The 20068-nt window shown below is 41.8% G+C and overlaps 1 protein-coding gene across 1 annotated transcript in view; it reads right to left on the bottom strand.

Annotated features, from left to right (window-relative positions):
- The window catches only part of TANC1 (tetratricopeptide repeat, ankyrin repeat and coiled-coil containing 1), a 53661-nt gene that overhangs the window by 22685 nt on the left and 10908 nt on the right, over positions 1–20068 (bottom strand). Inside the window, exons 3-10 of the mRNA XM_009885465.1 lie at positions 18670–18791; positions 17526–17715; positions 12150–12407; positions 6756–6881; positions 3979–4260; positions 2932–3083; positions 1319–1550; positions 289–455 (exon numbers count right to left, since the gene is read on the bottom strand). Of these exons, the coding sequence (XP_009883767.1) occupies positions 289–455; positions 1319–1550; positions 2932–3083; positions 3979–4260; positions 6756–6881; positions 12150–12407; positions 17526–17715; positions 18670–18791 (1529 nt within the window). The remainder of the gene's footprint in view (positions 1–288; positions 456–1318; positions 1551–2931; positions 3084–3978; positions 4261–6755; positions 6882–12149; positions 12408–17525; positions 17716–18669; positions 18792–20068) is intronic.

The raw sequence follows: 20068 nt of genomic DNA, 5'->3' as shown, positions 1-20068 counted from the left end.
AATCATTCATTTGCTTATTCCACTTGTGAAGGCCAAGGAAACATACCCTGATTTCACCATGTTTCAATTCTACTAGTATTCTCAAGAAAGTGATTCAAAACGAAAAAGGCCTCCAATATCATCCTTGTGCACAGTAAAGAAACACGCAGCAACAAAGGAAGGAAGGAAAAAGACCCGAGAGACTCTGAATTCCTCCAAACCCAGCATTTTTCATAATAATGCGGATGCACCAATACAAAAGATCACTTGGCCTTTTAGGGCAAGAAAAGAGTCAAAAGTTGTTTTTACCTGGAAGTTAGTTCTTACAGTCACAATGAGCTTCAGCCAAGGAGGAAACTTACAGATTATGTTGGTGAGAAATACAGAAAGTGTGTCACCATAATCAGGTTTATGAAATTCAGCATCATTTAAACCATCTATCAAAATTATGTAGTCTTCCTCAGGAATTTTCCGCTCTGAAATATGAAAATAAAAAAGCAAAGGATGAATACAAATTCTCCTATTAAGTGACATATTTTTATCCCCAAATTTTGACCATCAAGAAATAAAAACGTATCCTTATGCACAGCAATACATTTTATGGTATTTAAGCAATATTTAGGAGATTAAAAACAACACTCGTTAAGGATGAAAATCCCAGGGGCAAACATAAGATCTGCAATGGATTTTGAAGATATTTGTTGACAGTCAACAAAATTCAAGAACCGCAAACCCGTTTTCACAGGAACGCCACACGCTCTGTTCACACACAGGCAAACCTGCCCGCCTCGCCGCATACCGAGTACCTGCTCACACTGGCACATACTCTGAAGCTGGCTGCTTCCAAGGAGGACTTGGCTAGGCTTGTTTTTTTTAAATGCGAAAATCGTGTTGTTACATGCTTTCTTGGAAAATCGCCATACCAATTTTAAAAGCAAGCAAAAACCATACCTGCTTTGTAGTTGTTTAGGCACAGAAAATTACAGAACGAAAAAGTGTGACAAAACTAAAAAGCATCTGCAAACAAAATCCTTTAATGCAGATGTGCCAGCCTTAACTTCAAGCTACAGAGTTATCCTTGAGTTTTCTGGCAAAAAAGTAAAGGTGAAGTTTCCATGATCTTTTGTAAGTTTCATAGAATTTTATTTTAAAACACGAAACAACTGTTCAAAACCTACCTATTATTGTCCAAACAACCACCACAATTAAGGGATCCCTTTCTTCGGGAATGTTCTGATTTGTTTATTTCTCTTAGAGCATTAAAACACATATTCTTAGACTTCTTTCACTTTTTATGCAGTTTAGATTCAGTTTCCATGTCACTTCCCGCTTAACCCACCTTTCCTGAGGTTTGACAGTGGCTCCAACACTCCCCTCTTAAAAGCTGCTGCTGGCTCTTGGACACAAGACCTCAGGCTAAGCATGCTTTGTAAGTGAGGCTCTTTTATTAGAAGATCTCGGTATGCTGTTAATTGACTCGAACGACAAAGTAAAGCTGCAATACTGTGTACAAATTCTGGGACCAGACACGTGTATGTGTTGTCAGCTTGACAGTAGTGATAAGCAACGACCTGGAGAATTAAAAAAAAAAGTGTTACCCTTCAATGTTTAAGTTGGTTACTACTCAGTCCAATTACGATAAAGTGTTACTAAATTTCTCTTTCAACTACAAAATATTTTGCGGTGTCAGAATAATTACACGACTCTGCAGCTGGTCTTGATGGCCTGTGTCAGAGACACAAAGAAGACCACGGAATAGATTTGACCTTGTAGGGCACGCGAAGAGGAAAAGCAACCAAAATGTCAGATTTTGGCAGGAAAACATACTAACTGGAATTCATGCCATGGGGATACAGTGGGGAACAGCTAAGTAACCACATAGCACAACAAAAATAACTTGAGGCTCCTACTAAGCAACCTATCAGCTATAATTAACAACATATATAATTAACAACACTGGCTTGGAGCAACCTGGGCTGGTGGGAGGTGTCCCTGACCAGGGCAGGGGGTGGCACTGGATGGCCTTTAACGGTCCCTTCAGACCCAAACCGTTCTGTGATTCTGCCACTGTGTCACACGCTGTAATGACCCCAGGGACCGATGCGACCATCATCGTCGGGCAAAGGCAAGTGACAGACAGTACTACAGACACCTCAGGTAGCGGACAGAGAAAGAGGACAACCGGCTTTATTCAAAGCTGTGTATCACTTAGAAATAAAACATGACATAGGCCATATTTCTTTGAAAAAACTCAAACCACAAGGAAAGCATGGTCTTCACAGTAAATAAAGTTTGTACTTCAGTGGCTTTCATAACATCATTTCCAAATACGCATCACCTTAAAGTCTGCAACAATAACCCCATGTTTTCCTCACAACTATTTCCATAAAGTATGCAGTTCAGACATTAACTGTATCTAGTACTTAGGAAAAAAACCCAAACATATATCATAATAATCTAATGCAAAAGTAACTTTTAATTGCTCACTTCAGACTCTCGGAGTATGGACAACTGAAAGACTACATTCAGACTCAACCTGTATCACAGAACATAGATGGATTATGCACAGACCAAACATTTTATCTTCTTTTTTTCCCTCCAGAATTTTGCTTTAGGAGGGTGCAGTGAGCATCTACCTGTAGAGAACACACGGCCACTTTTGCAAGTAAGGGATCCCAACCTCCCATACACACATAGAACAGATGTGAAATTTTTAACGTACTTCTTTCTAAGACCAAGCAGAATTCAAGAAATAACTTGAAAGGCAGAAAAGGCAGGTAGCCAGTTTCACCAGCCATGAAACGTACACATTTTGAGAAGCGTCCAAGGTTACTGACTGTTCTCCCACCACTGCCGCCGGGCAGACCCAGGGGGCGGTGCACAGCAGGCTGCCTGCCCCCAGCTTAGAGGTTTTCCAACACACTGAAAACCTATAAATAAGTGAAAACTCACCCTTGAAGCAAGGCGTCTCACCGAATCACCTGTTTCATTCTGGTATTCAGGGCTACCAGGACAATTCAGAGTCTTCATTGTATTGGTACCACTTGTTGGAGGAGCAGACGGGGGTAACTGACTCAAGGGAATCTCCAGACAGGAGTCACCACCTATTTTTAAAAGGCAACAAATACAAAAGAGACCAAAATTTGCTGGTAACAGATTGTTTTATAGGAGGACATCACAGAATATCTTTACTGCTAGAATAAAAATTAAAACTGAACAACAGCATTAAAAGAATGCCCGCAACCAGTCCGGCAAATATAGGCACATATTTGCAACTTTACAATTTTAAAACAATTCAACTGACTTTTAGATCAAAACTATAGGATTACTGAAAGAAAAACCATTGCTGGTGTGAAGAGTTTCCTTATGAAAATTATATATGCGATGACTCATTTAAACTAACAGTTATTATATGACTGAACTCTTGGGAAATATAAACAGTTTATCATCATCACTATTATTATTATTAGTTGAAGTGTCAGCAGGGGAAGTAGCAGTAACGACAGTCACACCGTCCTTCCAGCTACTGTAGGCACTGGATGGGTCAGGTGACAGAATCCGATGGATCCTCGCAGAAGGCAGAATGGGTTTCTCCACAGCTTTATTGTTGCCTCTACTGAAATTCTGTGGAAAACGCGCGGTACTGAAAAGTGCGTAGTACACACTGGGGGAGAAACAGGTCACTTCTCTCTCTCCAAACTGACGGGAGAACAAGCTACTCCAGTCACACTACCAGCGGCATTCAGGGCACACACTGCCTGACAGAAGAAAGAGATTTTCTCCAGTTTACTGTCTTTTTTGTTGGGCTGAGCCCACGCTATATTAAGCGGAAGGTATTTGTCAAAGCACACGATGTTAACAGTTTCCTTCCCTCACTGGAGGGAACAAGTGTTTGCCGAGGAGTTAATGAGGCCCAACGACCTTAAGCCAGAAAAGCAAACAACATTCTGACTGTTATCAGTACAATAACCCACACAATTACGCAGAAAAGGAACATACTTTTGGGCGATGAATTAGGGCTATTTGAAGCTATTTGCCTCATGCGACTTCCGTGGCAGCTAAGAGCCACCAGCCGTGAAATAACCGCAGTCTTCCCAAATCCCACATTTCCAGTAATGACTGCTCCCCTGTTCTCTGCTGGATCAGTACTCTTCAGTTTTTCTTCAATCGCTTGAAACAGCCATTCTCTCCCAACAAACACCGAGTCTGTTGTTATGCTTGGCACTTCAAACAACAGTGGCTTCAGCAGAATGTCTTGAGGCTTATAGGGGACGAAACGAGCTGGGAAGAGGTGGCAGGGAGAAGAGGTGGTTAGAAGAAACTCGACATGCAATAAAACAGCTCTCCGTAAGAAGATCCTTTCACTCAGTGACCTTGTTACGAGAGTCCACACGCAGACTTCTTAGAGCTTTCACCATGAAAACAATGAAAACTGATTTGCTCAGTTCAGGTTACCTCCACAATTCCTACGTGAATTAAATTCTAGAGAAGAGAAGCTACGAGTATAATTTGAGGAATGTTTCACAATTGAACTCGAGCTAGTAAGGTGCAGAATCCAAAAGTTTCTTAAGAATGCACTAATAATTCTATAAATGAGCATGTGCCAAACATTTTCCAGTTTAGACTGAACTACACTGCCGAGCATCTCAGTGTCAGATCTTCAGATCTCTAAATACATTTACAGAGAAACAGAAAACGTACAGAAAATAAATATTTTTTTTCTGTTTTAAAAAGCCAATTTTTTTTTTACGTAAAAAAATACTACTACCCTGTTTTTCTGTACTTTTGAAGCCACAAGAACAGAAATCACACGGCACAGCTAAAAGCGTAGTCATGTTTGACTACTTTAACCTATACATTTGGCAAACACCTGACAAGACTTATAGAGAGAAAATTTACAGGAATTATAATGTTCACTAATATAATGCTTTGAGGATTCATTACTAAATCTGATGTTACACAAATGCTGTTTCAGCATTAATCTACAACTATGGAAAAAAAAAAACAAATGAAAAAGAACAGCATAGCTTCTATGTACCATCTCAAGATCGGTTTTACCAGGAATTTGCTTAGATTTTTCTGCTTTTAATTGTTACTGGTAGTGATGGCTGCACTCAACTCCTTGGCCACACCAGCGGTGCTTTGGTACCGGCTCCAAGAGAGGTAAAGGCCTGAGCCATAACTCAGAGTTATGGCTGTTCTCTGGAAACCCACAAAGGAACGGAGCGACACAGCGAGCACCCAGCTCATCCAGCCTCTGAGCTTGGAACGCTCATCACGAGATTATCATAGAACCACAGAATGGTTTGGGCTGGAAGGGACCTTGAAGACCATCTGGCTCCACCCCCCTGCCCTGGGCAGGGACACCTCCCCCCAGCCCAGGTTGCTCCAAGCCCCGTCCAACCTGGCCTTGAACACCTCCAGGGATGGGGCAGCCACAGCTTCTTGGGGCAACCTGCCCCAGGGGCTCACCACCTGCACAGGCAAGGATTGCTTCCTAATGTTTAATCTAAACTTGCCCTCTTCCAGTTTGAAGCCATTCTCCCTTGTCCTATCACTCCATGCCCTTGTAAAAGGTCCCTCCCCAGCTCTCCTGGAGCCCCTTTAGGGACTGGAAGGCCGCAATAAGGTCTCCCCAGAGCCTCCTCTTCTCCGAGATTAGCACGTGGACAGGAGGTAGCTTTTCCAAGACCCATTTATCAAGGAATAAAGCAAGCTGTGGGTACAAGAAGTCTCACGCATACCTTTTCCACCACATGAACTTGACTATGAGCCAAGCACTGCAGTCCATAACTAGGGCAGCCTGAACCAGCCTGCTGGAGCTCTCCCTGCCGAGAGCTGGCTGCACAGCGGGATCTCCCCCCGGGATGGGACACCCTCAGGGCTGCTCCTCAAGGCAAAGAGACCTCTCACACACGGCAAGTCTTTGGTAAGTGACCAACACCACATATATGTGTTATAATGCATTGAGACATTGCCTCAGTAACTTTGATTTTTGTCTTGGCAGTTTTGAATCATTGTTATACCCTTTGAGCAGTGAGTGACAGAGTGAACCTGGCCATCAAGCTTGGTTAAGTTGTACGTTTACAACATCAGATTTCAACACAACCACTTTTGCTGACACCTTTAACAGTGGTTCTTTAAGCGGTCTAAATAACCCATCTGCACCACTGGTAAATTAACAGTGCCTGCAGATGACTAAGCTAGTTAAGAGGAGAAAACAGAAGTTGCCTACATCACTCGCATTTAAAATAGACCTGCTATTTTCAGGCTGAAAACCCAGAGGTATTGAAGTACATATTAGTTATAAATAAGTCTAATGGTATTAGACAAGTTTTCTTCCTAAACCAGAATTCTAATGACAGCCTCTTGAAGATTTTAAATTCAGCATAGTATTTCTGGAGTTGCTGTACACTCTTATCTGATAAGATCTGTGATCACATCCCATGATGAAATCTGGCAGTCAAGAAAATATTCAGTGCAGTTCCTGAACACTGGTATTGCACAGCTTCACCTTGGAGATGCACACCAGCTGCACTCTACTGCCCACGCACACTTAGATAAGCAATATACCGATTTCTTGCTAAAAGCCACACATTCCATTTCTAAAGCCCAGCATTAACCATAAGCAAGCACCTTATTTCAAACATGTTGAGTGATGTGTCAGCATTCTAAAACACCACTTTGTGGGGTGGGGGTGTTTACAAAGATCTCTGCTGAAACTACGGAAGAACTGTACGACTGTGCTAAGACAGATGAGACGTAAACGTGTGTACCTTTACTGTCCTGCTGCACTCTTCCGCCAGCAGTGTTGTGCCAAGGTAAGCGAATTGAAGTGCGTAAAGGAGCATTTCTTTGTCCATCCAAATAAGTCAGATCTTCCAGTTTGGTTGAACTTGTTGCTACAGTATTAAAGGATTGAAGCTTATTTTTCCTCTCAGCATAAGTTACAAAGAACATTATTATTTATTACAGTTGCTTCCTAAACATAGTACTTACAGGTAAGGTTTTCTAGACAAAGGCAGCGATTGAACATTATTATACATCATTAACATTATAACATTTACAAAATGCTTTTCAATCAAGTCCACTAAAGATTTAGTTGGATTTTTCCCCTTTCAGATGGCCCTCATGTCTGCCTTAACGTCCTCATATGGTAAACAGTTCTCATGTTAATACAGTTTCCTTTTTTACTACGAGAACAACCATACCAGCGAGGTCGGAAGTGGTAGGAACTGGTTCAGATACTAGCTGCCGGTACACTAACTGTTGGGAAATATTTCCATTCTTTTTTTATCGAATGCCACAGAATTCTGGATAACATTTTGTCTTTTCTTCAATTTTAAACCAAAATGATAGCTACACAAAAGAAGAGCTGAAAATCCAGAGAACATACTTGCCAAGTTATATCATGGATATATACTTTTTCACCAGAAATAAACCAAACGAATATTCACATTAAACAAGGCAGTTCTCAAATTGCTATCACATCCCAAATCTTCCATCTGTTGGAGGGACAACACAGCAGAGCATAAGCAATTCAGATTTCTGGAGTGCACTGACAACTCCCTGACGTAGGCGACTGAGAAGCCACAACGGAAAGACGCTCTGCTGGACCTGACACAAACAAGGAAGAACTTGTCATAGATGTGAAAGCTGGGGGCAGTCTTGGCTGCAGTGACCATGAGATGGTGGCGTTCAGGATCTGAATGTGAGAGAGCAGAGCAAAAAGCAGGAGCGCACCACCAGATTTCAGCAGCATGGACTTTAACCTCTTCAGAGTGCTGCTCGGAAGAATCCCACGGAGATCCTTCTCCTGTAGAGAAGGATCCAAAAGAGCGGGCTGACACTCAAGGATAACATCCTGCAAGGTCAAGAAAGTGTCATCCTGACAAGTAGGAAATAAAGCAAATATGGCAGGAGGCCTGCATGGACAAGCAAGGAGCTCTTAACTGAACACAGACTGGATGGGGCTTTGAGCAACCTGATGTAGTGAAAGATGTCCCTGTCTGCAACAGCAAGGTTGGAACTAGGTGATCTTTGAAGGTCCTTTCCAACCCAAACTATTCAGTGATTCTATGATACAATAAGACGATGACTGGCTTGGTGGATGAGGGGAGAGCTGTGGATATTGTCTACCTTGACTTTAGTAAGGCTTCTGACCCTGTCTCCCATAACAGAGTCATGGACAAACTCATGAAGTACAGGTTACGTATGTGCACAATGAGGGGCACCCAAAACTGGCTGAATGGACGGGCCAGAGGGTTGTGATCAGTGGCACTCAGTCCAGCTGCAGGCAACTCACTGGTGGCGTACTGCAGCAGCCAACACTGGGTCCAAAACTATTTACCATCTTCATTAATGACCTACATCATGGGACAGAGTGCAACCTCACCAAGTTTGCAGGTCCACTGAACTGGAAGGAAAGGCCGATATGCCCGACGATCGTGCTGGCATTCTGATGGACCTTGACAGGCTGGAGAACTGGGCTGAGCGGAATCTCGTGACGTTTAACCAAGGGAAATGCAAAGTCCTTCAGCTGAGGAGGAGTAACCCCAGGCATCAGTACACAGCGGGGCCGAAAGGCTGGGAAGCAGCCTTGCAGAGAACGACTTTGGGGTCCTGGGGTAAAGCAGCTGAGCATAAGACTGCAATGCCTTGTGGCAAAGCGGCCACAGCACCCTGCGCTGCAGTAGGAGAGCGTTGCCAGCGGGTTCAGGGAGGCAATCCTCCGCCTCTACTCACCACTGGTGAGACCACACCTGGAGTGCTGCGTCCAGTCCTGGGCTCCCCAGTAGGGGACAGACACAGACGTGCTGAGCACTAACCGAACACCACCTCTTCCCAGAGTAAAGCAGGGAAGTCAAAACTACCGGTCCAAGTTATAAGATGTGAACAGTGTTGGCAGCAGGATGTTCAGAGTCAAGGTATTTGTACTAAGACAGCAGAAGTACAGCCTGAAAATTAAAGTGCAGTCCAAATTTACAGCAGTGAAAGAAATCCTGAATGCAGTGGATCAATACTTAAGCAATTAAACGAAAGCATTTAAAGACTAGAAAAAGAGCCAGAGCCGAAAAAAGCCAATGCTCCTGTGGATGTCACTTTAAAAATAGCAGAGGCTGGGCAGAATTCCTTTGCATCCCACTGGGAGGAGGTCTCAGGGTTTGAATTGAGTTTGTTCAGCTTTGAACAGAGACGGCTGAGGCAGCAGCTTACTGTCATTCTTTACCTAACAGGAGGCCACAGGCGGACTCTTCTTGGAGAGGCACGCTAACAGGATGGGAGGCGACGAACACAGGTTGAAACATGGGAAATTCACACTAGATGTAATGTAAGAGAAATTCACTGAGGATACGCAAATACGCTGCCCAGAGACATGGGGGAACACTCATCCTTGGAGTTACTCAACACTCAGCTGAAGAAGGCCCTGAGCAAACTGTTCTAACTGGATGTGCTTCCAGTGAGATGGTGGACCAGAAACGTCCAGGGGCCCCTTACAACCTAAATTAGTCTATGCTTTTTTTAACACTCAGAAAACCCAGGCACTCACAAGTCTAAGAGAAGCCAAAGCTAAAATCTGCGGCTCTGCATTTCCGGCAGCTATACCAACGAAAGGGAGCTCTTGCAGTCCTCTTTGGCAACAAAGCCATTTAGTTCTGAGTGAAATTCCCCCAAAATTATGCAGTAGTGCTATAATATCCACGAAAAGAAGGTGGTTGCTGCTTCCTCCCCAGTCATGTCCTAGAGTCAGCAAAACTAGTGCCCGTCTCCAAAAAGCACTAGTTTTACATTGAAATGCAGGTCAAGTGCGTGGGAAAAACATGATTAACATGCAAGTAATACAAATGCTGCAAACGATAACCAGAGCAGAACACACGAGATTGACATACGATGCAGATTTGTAATATCATCTTCGTCACGTTCATGAACTAGAAATTTTTCTTCAGGAAGAGAGTAATGCAAGATAAAAGGAAAAGCAGGAGCATGGCATGGTTACGGTCCATCTCAGAACTCCAAAATAGGAACTGAGATGTAATAAAAGGGGAAGCAGTAACAGCAAGACACGATTCAATGATTCCTAAAACAGCACTGTGGCTTCTCTAGCAGGGATTGGAGGTACGTCAACTTCCAATACTACATTCATCCAGGAAAAATCTTTTCAGTCACCCTTATCTGCAAGGATACTGCAGATTAATCATTTAATTTCTTGCATTTGTAGCGCAAGAATTCAGTTTTTAAAGAGGGATATTTAGCACGGGCACTCAAAAGCCAGAAAAGTCATTTACAGCTTAAAAGCACACTAGATTTCACAAAAATCTTTAGTCAAAATCTCTGCACTATCAGATACTGGAACATCTAAGATCAGGATACTACATCTCCTTCGACACGGGACAATCTGCGCAGAGCATTAACTTTTCAGCGCTCTAAAACTACAACTCAGCTCATTCAATAGGCAAATTGCAGATAAATCAAGCTGTTTTCAAAGCAGACTCAAAAATTGTTTCTAACATGCGTAATTTTGTAACTATGTAAAACAGGTAGAGACATGTAAAACCGTTACAGTTGTTTGCTGCTGTTCACTGTAAGACATTCCCTTTGTCAACAGGGCCATCAACAGGATGATTCCAGCGAACACACACTGCAGAAAGCCAGAAAGCTGTGTCCTGTGATAACAGCAGTTTTATGGAGAACTCTGCTACTCTCCCCCCGGGAACCCTGGCGTTTTTGCATTCCTATCATAGCATGTTGCTGCAAAATAATCCTCCAACAGTACAATTTTGAAACAATGTGCTAATAACTTTCACGGTATTCTTAAACCTCAAATTACCTTTATTAAGACTGCAGTGTGTGTTTCAGTATCTCTCACGACACTTCAAGAAGCATTTTTAAATGTAGGACTGTGTTGGTTTTTGAAAGTATTGGATTTTGGCTATTACTGACAAGTCTTAAGTTCTCGATAACATTTACTAAGCTGCACATTAGCATCTTTTTCCGTTGCAGTTCCAATATACTACAATTTGCCAGGCTTTTCTGGAATAAACACATTATATACTTCCTTTGAAAATGAAACGGAGAATTTTTTTTTCTGAGCTGAACCAAAATGTTTGTGCCTTCACAACGAAAACACAGACTAGCTCCTATTATAATCTGTAACTTCCCAAAATTTAAAGCGCTATTGCGAGACCTCAAAGATTCTCGTCAAAATTGCTAGCATGTTCTTTGCCAAAACTTTGCATTGACAATTTCAAAAGTTGGTTTACTAGCAGTCTTTCCCATTTACATCTTATCATACTAAGAAAATTCCACGCATCGGTTTTTGTTTCATCTTTTATACTAAAAATACTCCCTTTTACTGACAATATTTTCTAGCTGGAACGAAGTATTATATCCTCCCCTCTTCCCTCTAGGAATGGCCACTCCCAAGCCCTGACCTCATTACTGAAGTTTTCTTCACTCTGCATTCACCAAGTTGTTTAACTTTGAATTTGTAGTTAGCTAAACCTACTGCCACATGTATGGCACCCATGCTTCCGAACACCACCAGAACATTTTTTTTGCAGGGTTAAATTTATGTAAGCAAATTGCCCATTACTGTTAGAATCTGATGGGCTCGTCTAATAGATTTCAAGTCAGAAGTGCTTTTTCAGAGATGTGTCTACTTCCCAACACTTACACAGAGTAAGGGTAAGGTCACACAGGTATCTACCACAACTGAACCGACTCACATTTGCTGGGTGAATGGTTCAACTAGAAGGCAGAATTTCACATAGTTCTTTAAAAAAATACATACGTCACTTGTTCAACAGAGATCAAAGTATGACTTTGCTTTTAGTGTTAGTTAGATCTACAGATCTAGCAAACGCGAGCATAGGCAAAAGAAACAACCTCGGGGAGTTAGCTGACAACAGACACAGTCCTAGAATGACTGATCGACTTTTAAAGTGTTCCAAAAGTCCTGATCTAACCAATATTTACTATTACTTATAAAAGCCCTCTGGATGACAATTTTAAACAACTTGGGTAATGCTCATCTATTCAGTTTAGAACCTACGATTTCTTCTTTTTGTCCTATAAAAATACTTTCATACTAACAACGTAACTTCAACAGGAAGGTTCAACAGAAATCTCCTATCATTACGAATATCCTCTTCTCTACCTCAGGACTTTACCTGCAACAGAGTTTGGACGAGGCATTATTAAAGAGCCAGAACTTTGAGCATAAGGAACAGGACCCTCTCCTGTTTGTACTTCTTTTGGCAAATTCTCAGCAGATCCGACAGCTTCCTCTTCTGCAACCGGTGAACAATTATCTGTTCTTCGATCATGACTAACCCCTTGATGTTTTCCAGCTCTGAGACTCCCATCCTTGCTCCATTCCAAACTGGATCCACTGCGATCATCATTTTCTGATGAACTTGTTATAGTTGCTGACAAAGAGAGGAAAAAACCCAACTGAAGTACGCATCAGAGGAAAATGGTGCACTCGTGTTAACACACATTAATTTTCACACTTGAATAGCATTTTGGGCCAGGAGACATTCAAGCATTTCTTCAGGGATATTTTGTTAAATTTAAGGAATATTCTTTATCTAAAAAAGCCAAACAACACAGCCTCTCAGATTGGGAAAAACACCCAAGAAAGGAGGCAAGAAAATGTTCTGAAGAATCCAGGTGTATCTTTAGATCTATGTAATTTGTGCTGAAGGGAAAAAGAACCCCAACCCAACCAAAACATTTTTGACTTTATGTGAAGAATCTACTATTTCAGCAAAACATGTCCCAACTTCTTTTAAAAACTGAAATTCTGTAACCTATCTTGCAAATTTTCAAACCATTCTGTAAACATTGAGGCGACAAAAGCTCATTAAGGAGTAAAAATAGCATCTAGAGCAAGAAAAAAAATAATCAAATGCATCTTTTCGATAATTCACATTTTTGAAGACTAGTATTTTCCAAAAAGAATTCAAAATTTAATTAATTGAAAATACTTGCACAGTTCTTCTAAAGTTGGAAGACTTTCCACAAGCCTACTTCTGATCAAACATCCTGTCTGTTATGAAGCGTAAATGATAAAAATTCAACGCTGTTCAGAGATCTAGCTCACCTACAGCAGGCAGGTTCCTACGCGAGGAGGACAATCAGCCTGCACTCTCACGCACCTGCTAAACTCATCTCGAGAGGAAGCTCCCTGCGACCGAGCTGTTCTGCTCCTTTCTCAAGTACCTACTATATTTCACTGCCAGAAAGAGCATATGAGGCTAGACGCATGTATATGAACAAAATTTTGGATTATATTAAAATACGGATTTAGGTTTTTATAGTATTTCAGTGTACTGCGGTATAAAGTGAACTGGAGGCTCAAATAAAGGCTTGCTTTGTTCGTTTGTTTCTGATGTCATTATGAACCAACCAGAACACACTAACAAAGACTTTCTCAATACTACGTGAAACTTTTTGGCAGCAAGATGTGCTTTTTTTGCTATGAAAATTTCATATGCCCCAAAATAAGCGAGATAGAGCTAGACAGATCCTCAGCTAAAAGACAACTAAAGGCCACACAGATGTCTGTGGATGCTGCATTACAGACCGGTAGTTTTCTACTGCTGTAGTGGTTCACTTGATGAAAGCTGAAAACAACACCAACTGCGTTATCTAAAGTGCTCCAAATACTCCAGTTTGGTGGGTGAGGGCTATTACAGTGCATCTTTAGTTCCTCAAGACTGTAGTTAATCAAGGCCTCCTGCAGTAACTGAAGGTGTGAAGAATTTATACTCCTACTGACCTGCTTGAGTCATGCTTGATAAAACCACACCGATGTGCTCTCATATGAACACTTTGCAAATATATACTGGTTTTCCTGTGTTTAATAGTGAAATTACTCCGTTTCATTTAAAACGTTTTCAATACTTACATTAAGCTCTCACTAAATAACTGAACAACAAATATTTATTAAAGGTTAAGCCAACACTCAATGCATTTTGAACACTTGAAAGTTAACTTAAATCAATGATAACAGCATTTAAAACAGAAAAGAGTCACTTAAAGCTGTTTTGGAATAAAGTTAGGTCTAGACTAGAAACCAAATAAATCAACAGATTAGGGGAAATAAAACATGAAGGAGAAAAAAAGAGAAGACAGGAAAAGTGGTAGCAGGGGTTTTTTTTTCTGTTTTGGTTTGGTTTGGGGGGATTTTTTTTGTTTGCTCCATTTTTTCAGGAGGAGAGGAACGTTACTTAAAGTTAAGTTTTCTTTCAAGATTACCCATTTATACACTTCTGCTGTTCTTACCTTGACCCAGCTTCTAAGAAAAAGTATTTCATTATAACTGCTAGTTTATATCTGATTGTATGCAATAGAGGAAAATCCAAAATAGGATGATTTTATTTAATCCATCAGGATTAAATAAAAACAAAAATATCAATGCCAGTTCGAATAATAGTATCTATATGAACTGTGGGTCCTCCCCAGGCTAAAATTTTGAATAGTAAAGGTGTGGTTATCACATTGTCTGTGATGATTCTACACTCAATTGATTTACAATCATTAAGCAAAACATTCGGGCCTATGAGACCGCCATCAAAATGCAAACGCACAGACTGCTCCTCAGAACGCTGCGGCTTCTCCGGGCAGAAGCACCACCAACTATTCCTCTTTCACATCGACTGCACTGCAGCTTCGGCCTTGCAGGACGATGAGGCACTCATACAACTTTGCATTCTTCCAGCTTAGCTTCACGTTCACAAGAAACTTAAGATCTGATGCTTAAATTCAAGAGCTCACATTCTAAGAAATACCAACAGTACAACATACATTTTAGAGGCGACAGAAGAAAAAGCTTTTCAGGCATTCCATTAACCTCTGCACGCAGCTTAGACTGTGCTTCCGTACGACAAGCTCGCTCCCTTTTCACAGTTGTGTCAAAAAGCTCTGGCTTCTCCTAAAACATCAACTATTTAAAACTATGATTCCTCCTGGGGTGAAATGTAGCATCAGGAAACCTTACTGCCCAAGATTTCCATACTGGAACAGCGGCAAATGTGCAGAAAAGCGGACATGTTGGCCAGCAGCCCGGTCTTTTCTCCCACTTAGTTCATTGCTGAAGATGAAAACCTGCCTCCACTACTATTATGTCAAACTCAAGAAGCAAAGAAGAATTTGACTACAGCAGTAGAACATTAGAAAACTAAAAGAAACCTGAACCATAAGGAAAAAAGAGGGGAAGGGAGAAAAGACAGATTTCCCATCAGAGTCTGCTGGCCCAGAAAACACAGTGGGAGTAGAAACACAATGGAAGCTCACATAAGCAGCAGGAAAGAGCAACCTATTTTCATGGCTGGATGAACTCTGACAAAGACTTTAGAAAACGTATACTTGCTAAACATAATTTAAAGTGCACATTTACTACTCATAACAAATTTCAATGCACAGACACATTTGTATTTAAAAAAACAAGGCCACAGTCATTTATCAGAGAGGTGTCTCTTATTTCCCTTCTCAGTCTCGTGCCCTTATAGACGTGGGTTGCCAAAGGATGTTCAAATTCTCCTCGAACTTGAGACATGAATAACAGCTCGGCAGAACTGTGGCAGATAATTTTCATACAGTCCCATGATCATGAACCACATATATTCAACTGAAGGAGCTATACAGGAGTTCCGCCCTACTCTCATATGTTCTCTAGGTTTTTTCCCCCTACTCTCACACTCACACGCTTCACAAATCCACCATCCTCTCTTCTCCCTCTATAATAAAGGACTTACTTTCACGTTTCTCTTACTTTTGAAACTCCTTCCTTTTCATTAATTCAATAAGCAACTGTTATCACCGAGTTCAAAATCTATTCTTAAAACTGTTAGCACTTACAAGGTAATACAATGGATGATGCAGTTGTCATGCCAATTTTAGTACTTTAAACAAACTTGAGGCTAGTTCTGACCTCCTTTAGAACATGGGCATACTCAGAATATTTTGAGCTTGCAAAGCATGGGTAGTAGGTTCATATCATTATCTAAATTCATCCACTTGAGAGAAGGGAAGCTCTCAGTCAAGAACCGGTTTTAAAGAAGGTTAAAGAACAGAGCTCTAGCCTACTATCCTGCCTTTCTGGAAGGAAAGGAGGAATCCACTCCACTCCAACACCAGCAGCTGCTTCTATAGTCCTGGATGAACTATGCCTTACTGATACTGTAAATGTATTTATTCCAAGATAAGAAATGCATCTTCTGTGACATTAAACTGCACATCCAGAACAGGCAGGCATCCCACCTGTGGGCTGTAGAACCTCGCAGGAGAGCTCAGTAAGGCTGACTGCATGTAATTAACAGAGAAAGAGGATCCCCTTTTCCCCTTCTGTAGCACCTACCCGAGAACCAATTCAGTGTATTAGTAATGCCAATTTTTATACTCACATTGATACTACTCTCACTGATATAAACAAAAGTTGCATGCAAAACAGCGTGCAGTCATGAAACTTTTTTGCAAAGTCAACTAAGTTTTTCAGTGTGGTATCACTTTAAACAAATGAACAAAAACATTGGTTTAGATCTCTGAACAATGAAGTATTCCAAACCAACATGACTCCTCTTTTTATAAGAGGCAAACACACATTTAAAAAAAATAAATTACTAAACCAATGAAGAATAGACCTTCCTACAAAAGTTTATAACATGAAAAATATGTTTTTTCCATCTTACTCTGACCTTCCAGAAGACAGTGTTAAAGCAGCCACCTGGGTGCCCAAAGGTGCACGTAGATAGCGGTGCAGAGACCCAGCAGGGCAGGGAGCAGACACTGGGAAGACGGCACAGCAAAGAGTTTAGATCTCTTCTTTAACTAACTAGATGATCTTTAATGTCCTTTCCAACCTAAACCATTCTACGATTTAGCACTGAGCAGACTTACTGAAATACTCAGCTAGTGGGTAAAAGGAGCCACGGAACAGCTGGTCTGCGATGGCCGCTGCCTCCCTAACGATAACTGCCTCCCTCCCCACAGGAGACGCACACACAGCCTCGGCTCAGTCTGTTCAGCAGAGGATCACACAATTTCACCTCTTCCGTGATGCCCCATTTTAGCTTCATTTTCATGCCAATTACTCAAGTTTGCAGTGTTTTTAAACAGTTTGATTTAGGTTATTCGCATGACAAGTAGCATCACTTATTTTCTGCTCAGCTGGAAATTAAACCCAGTTCAAGCTATGCTGTGCTTCACCACTATGAAATGCCTTATAGAGACATACGCAATGGAAAAGGAAAAGGGTAGAAGGAAATAAGAAATGTAGCGAAAGAGAGGAAATGAATGATTTTAAAGGAAAACACGGAGAAATTAGAACTGCACCAGAAAAACAAAACAAGAGAAATGCACACCTAACAACAGCAACTGTTACAGGCAAAGAATAGGATTCCACTCTTTCAAGTGCAGTGGATTTGAAACGGGATCCATGGACAGCATAAAATCAAACACAACGACATGAAGCAGCTATTCCGACCTGTACTATTAAGAGACGATTAATTTATCGTAATGGCATTACTAGTTAAGATGCTTACCTATAATCCCACTGTCCTTGCTCTCCAGGGTGGAGCTGGGGCTGCTGATGGTTCCGCAGGGGCTCCCTTGGTTAGCTGCTGCTTTGCCAACACAGCTGTTGAGAGTGGAGCAGGGACTGTCGGTGCTGGGCGACGTCGTGCTGCTCGTGAGGGTGGAACAGGGACTCACGCCTTGGCCGGCTGCTGGGCACTGCAACGGGAGAGGAAGGAACAGCCGTTGCACCGGAGGCTGTACACCGCGGTGCTGAGAATCAGGAACATCAAGGTAAAGTAGAGTAAGAACAAAGCAAAGAGCCCATTTTTCAAGCAAAAACTTCAAGAGGCAGCAGCTTTATCTTGATTGGGAACCTTAATGATATGTTTTCAGATCACACCGAAAAAGTGACTTCTGAAGAAAAAAGGGTATTTCACAGTTCAGTGGAAGAGTTGCAGTGAGGCAGATTTCTTCTCTATTCAACATTTTACAGGGTACCCCTCCCCTCCACCCCCAGTATTTATTCTTTGGGTTATGAATGCTAGAACCGCAGCCTTATTCGCGTTTCACCAATGTGAAAAACCAGAGTGATGCACTACGATTTACGAGGCCTGGGACTAAAAGCAGGGAGAGGATGGGAAGAAGGAGAGACTGGTAGTTACTGTGCAGTTTCGGCTAGCAGGCGAGTTTCACACGGATAGTAGCGGCTTGTTCTCCCCAACTCCTCTACCCCCAAATGACAGAGAAAGACTGTCAAATGGAAGTGAACTCCTCAGGAAAAAACAAACACACACACCCCAAAGGCATGCTCCTATTGTAACAAATCACCAACATTTTTCATTCTCATAAATCACTGAGAACAGAGGGAAAAAAAGTTCCTCCTAAATACTAAAATAAGGCAGAGAACCCTAGAAGTGATTCACATTCATAGTCTATCAGATGTAACTTCCAGAAATGCCAAGGATTTTTTTTTTTTTTAAGAGGGAAACACAATTTCAAACAAAAGGAAACACTTGTTATAATTAATTTACAATTATACTACCATGCGTCTATTAAAATGGATTGTATTGTGGTAAGTATGAAGTCACTACAACTAGCAAATACAGGAAGTAACATTAGTCCTCCCAGAAACAGGATGAACATCAAATGTATTATTTTCCATTATCCTACCATGACTTCATTTTTCTCTTCTATATGAGCAGAAGTTGGGATCCCTTCTCCCAGTAAAAAACCCAGTCTTGTCATCAGTTCCTGTGCTGCAGGAGAACAGCTTGAATCTTTATCAGGCTTTGCTGTGGAGTGGGGGAAAAAAAGTTGGTTAAGTTTATTCTTACATTTGGAAACTGTTCCAAGAGGTAGAAAAAGTACAATCATACATAAACACCAGTTCTTCTGTCAGCAATCTGTCCAACAGAGAAGCTAATGCCATTTCAACTTTCTGTTCATTAGCAATAGTTTGCGGGTCTCTGATCCTCTGCATATCTGCACAAATCCAGGGGAGAAAACCCAGTCAAAACAGCGCAACCAGTTCATCACTGGACTGATGATCGTCGTGATTATTCTCCTGACAGCGGCATTAAATTCAGCACTATCAAAGCTCAGTGGCAGACTGAAATTCTGTTCCAGTAGTTTTTTATAAAGTTTTCTGTAATGTTAAAAATGTGAAAAGTAGAGGTTAATAACACAAATGTTTTGTAATCTCACAGTTAACACTCCAACTAATACCACACATTTCTGTTGTGCTTGCAACGCAAAGGATGTGACACCAGTTCTAAATGTCCCAGCTTTTCTGGCTGCAAAAATATTTACTGTTATCAGCACAGTGCTTTAAAACGTATTCTGGTGTCCAACAGATGGAACGAGACAAACTTCAAAACGGGGCAACCTCCACCAGAACCAGCCCATCGCAGGCTGCTGGGGGAAACCCCCACGGCCAACGCAACCTCACCCACGAGCGCCTTCTGACACTTTCCTTCTTTGCTGCCAAGAGTTCGGCATCGCCCACCACCCTGCAACGCTCCTCCCGAGCAGAAACCCTTATACAGTATTTCTTTCTTTGGCACATTAACAAAGGAACAGTACGTGGTCCTGTCCCAGCCTCCGCGTAAAGAGCCAATGAAGGAAGGAGCAGGCTCTGCACCGCCCGAGCCCCCGGCCGCAGAGCAGTGTCCTCAGACCAGGACACTGCCCCTTCGACTTTGGGCTTTGCTTTACAGCTTCACTGCGCCAGACGGGCGTGGGGACAGCAGTCGCTCTTCATCAACAGCATATGGCATCCAACCCTGTAAGACCCGGCTGACGTTCAGTGGTATTTGCAGTAAACAGCCTGTTTTTCCCCAAGCTGCAGACTGGAAGAACAACATAGAAAAGAGTGACTGTAGCTGAAGAGGTTGACCAGTGAGCACTGCCCCAGCAATGCTTCAGCTTTATGAGTGACACAAACCCCACGGTTTGCAAACGCGAGTAGTTTACTGGTCAAACATTCTTCCTCATTTCACCGTTTACCATGAATGCATGTATTTCTTAATTTGGTGGACAGTTGAAGGTTTTACTCTGGAAGACCAAATTA

The sequence above is a fragment of the Charadrius vociferus genome, unplaced genomic scaffold (genome assembly GCF_000708025.1).
Source record: "Charadrius vociferus isolate BGI_N301 unplaced genomic scaffold, ASM70802v2 scaffold404, whole genome shotgun sequence".
In the NCBI taxonomy this organism is placed as follows: Eukaryota; Metazoa; Chordata; class Aves; order Charadriiformes; family Charadriidae; genus Charadrius; species Charadrius vociferus.
The sequence above is the reverse complement of the archived record's forward strand: the minus strand, read 5'-3'. Positions and strand labels throughout refer to the sequence as shown.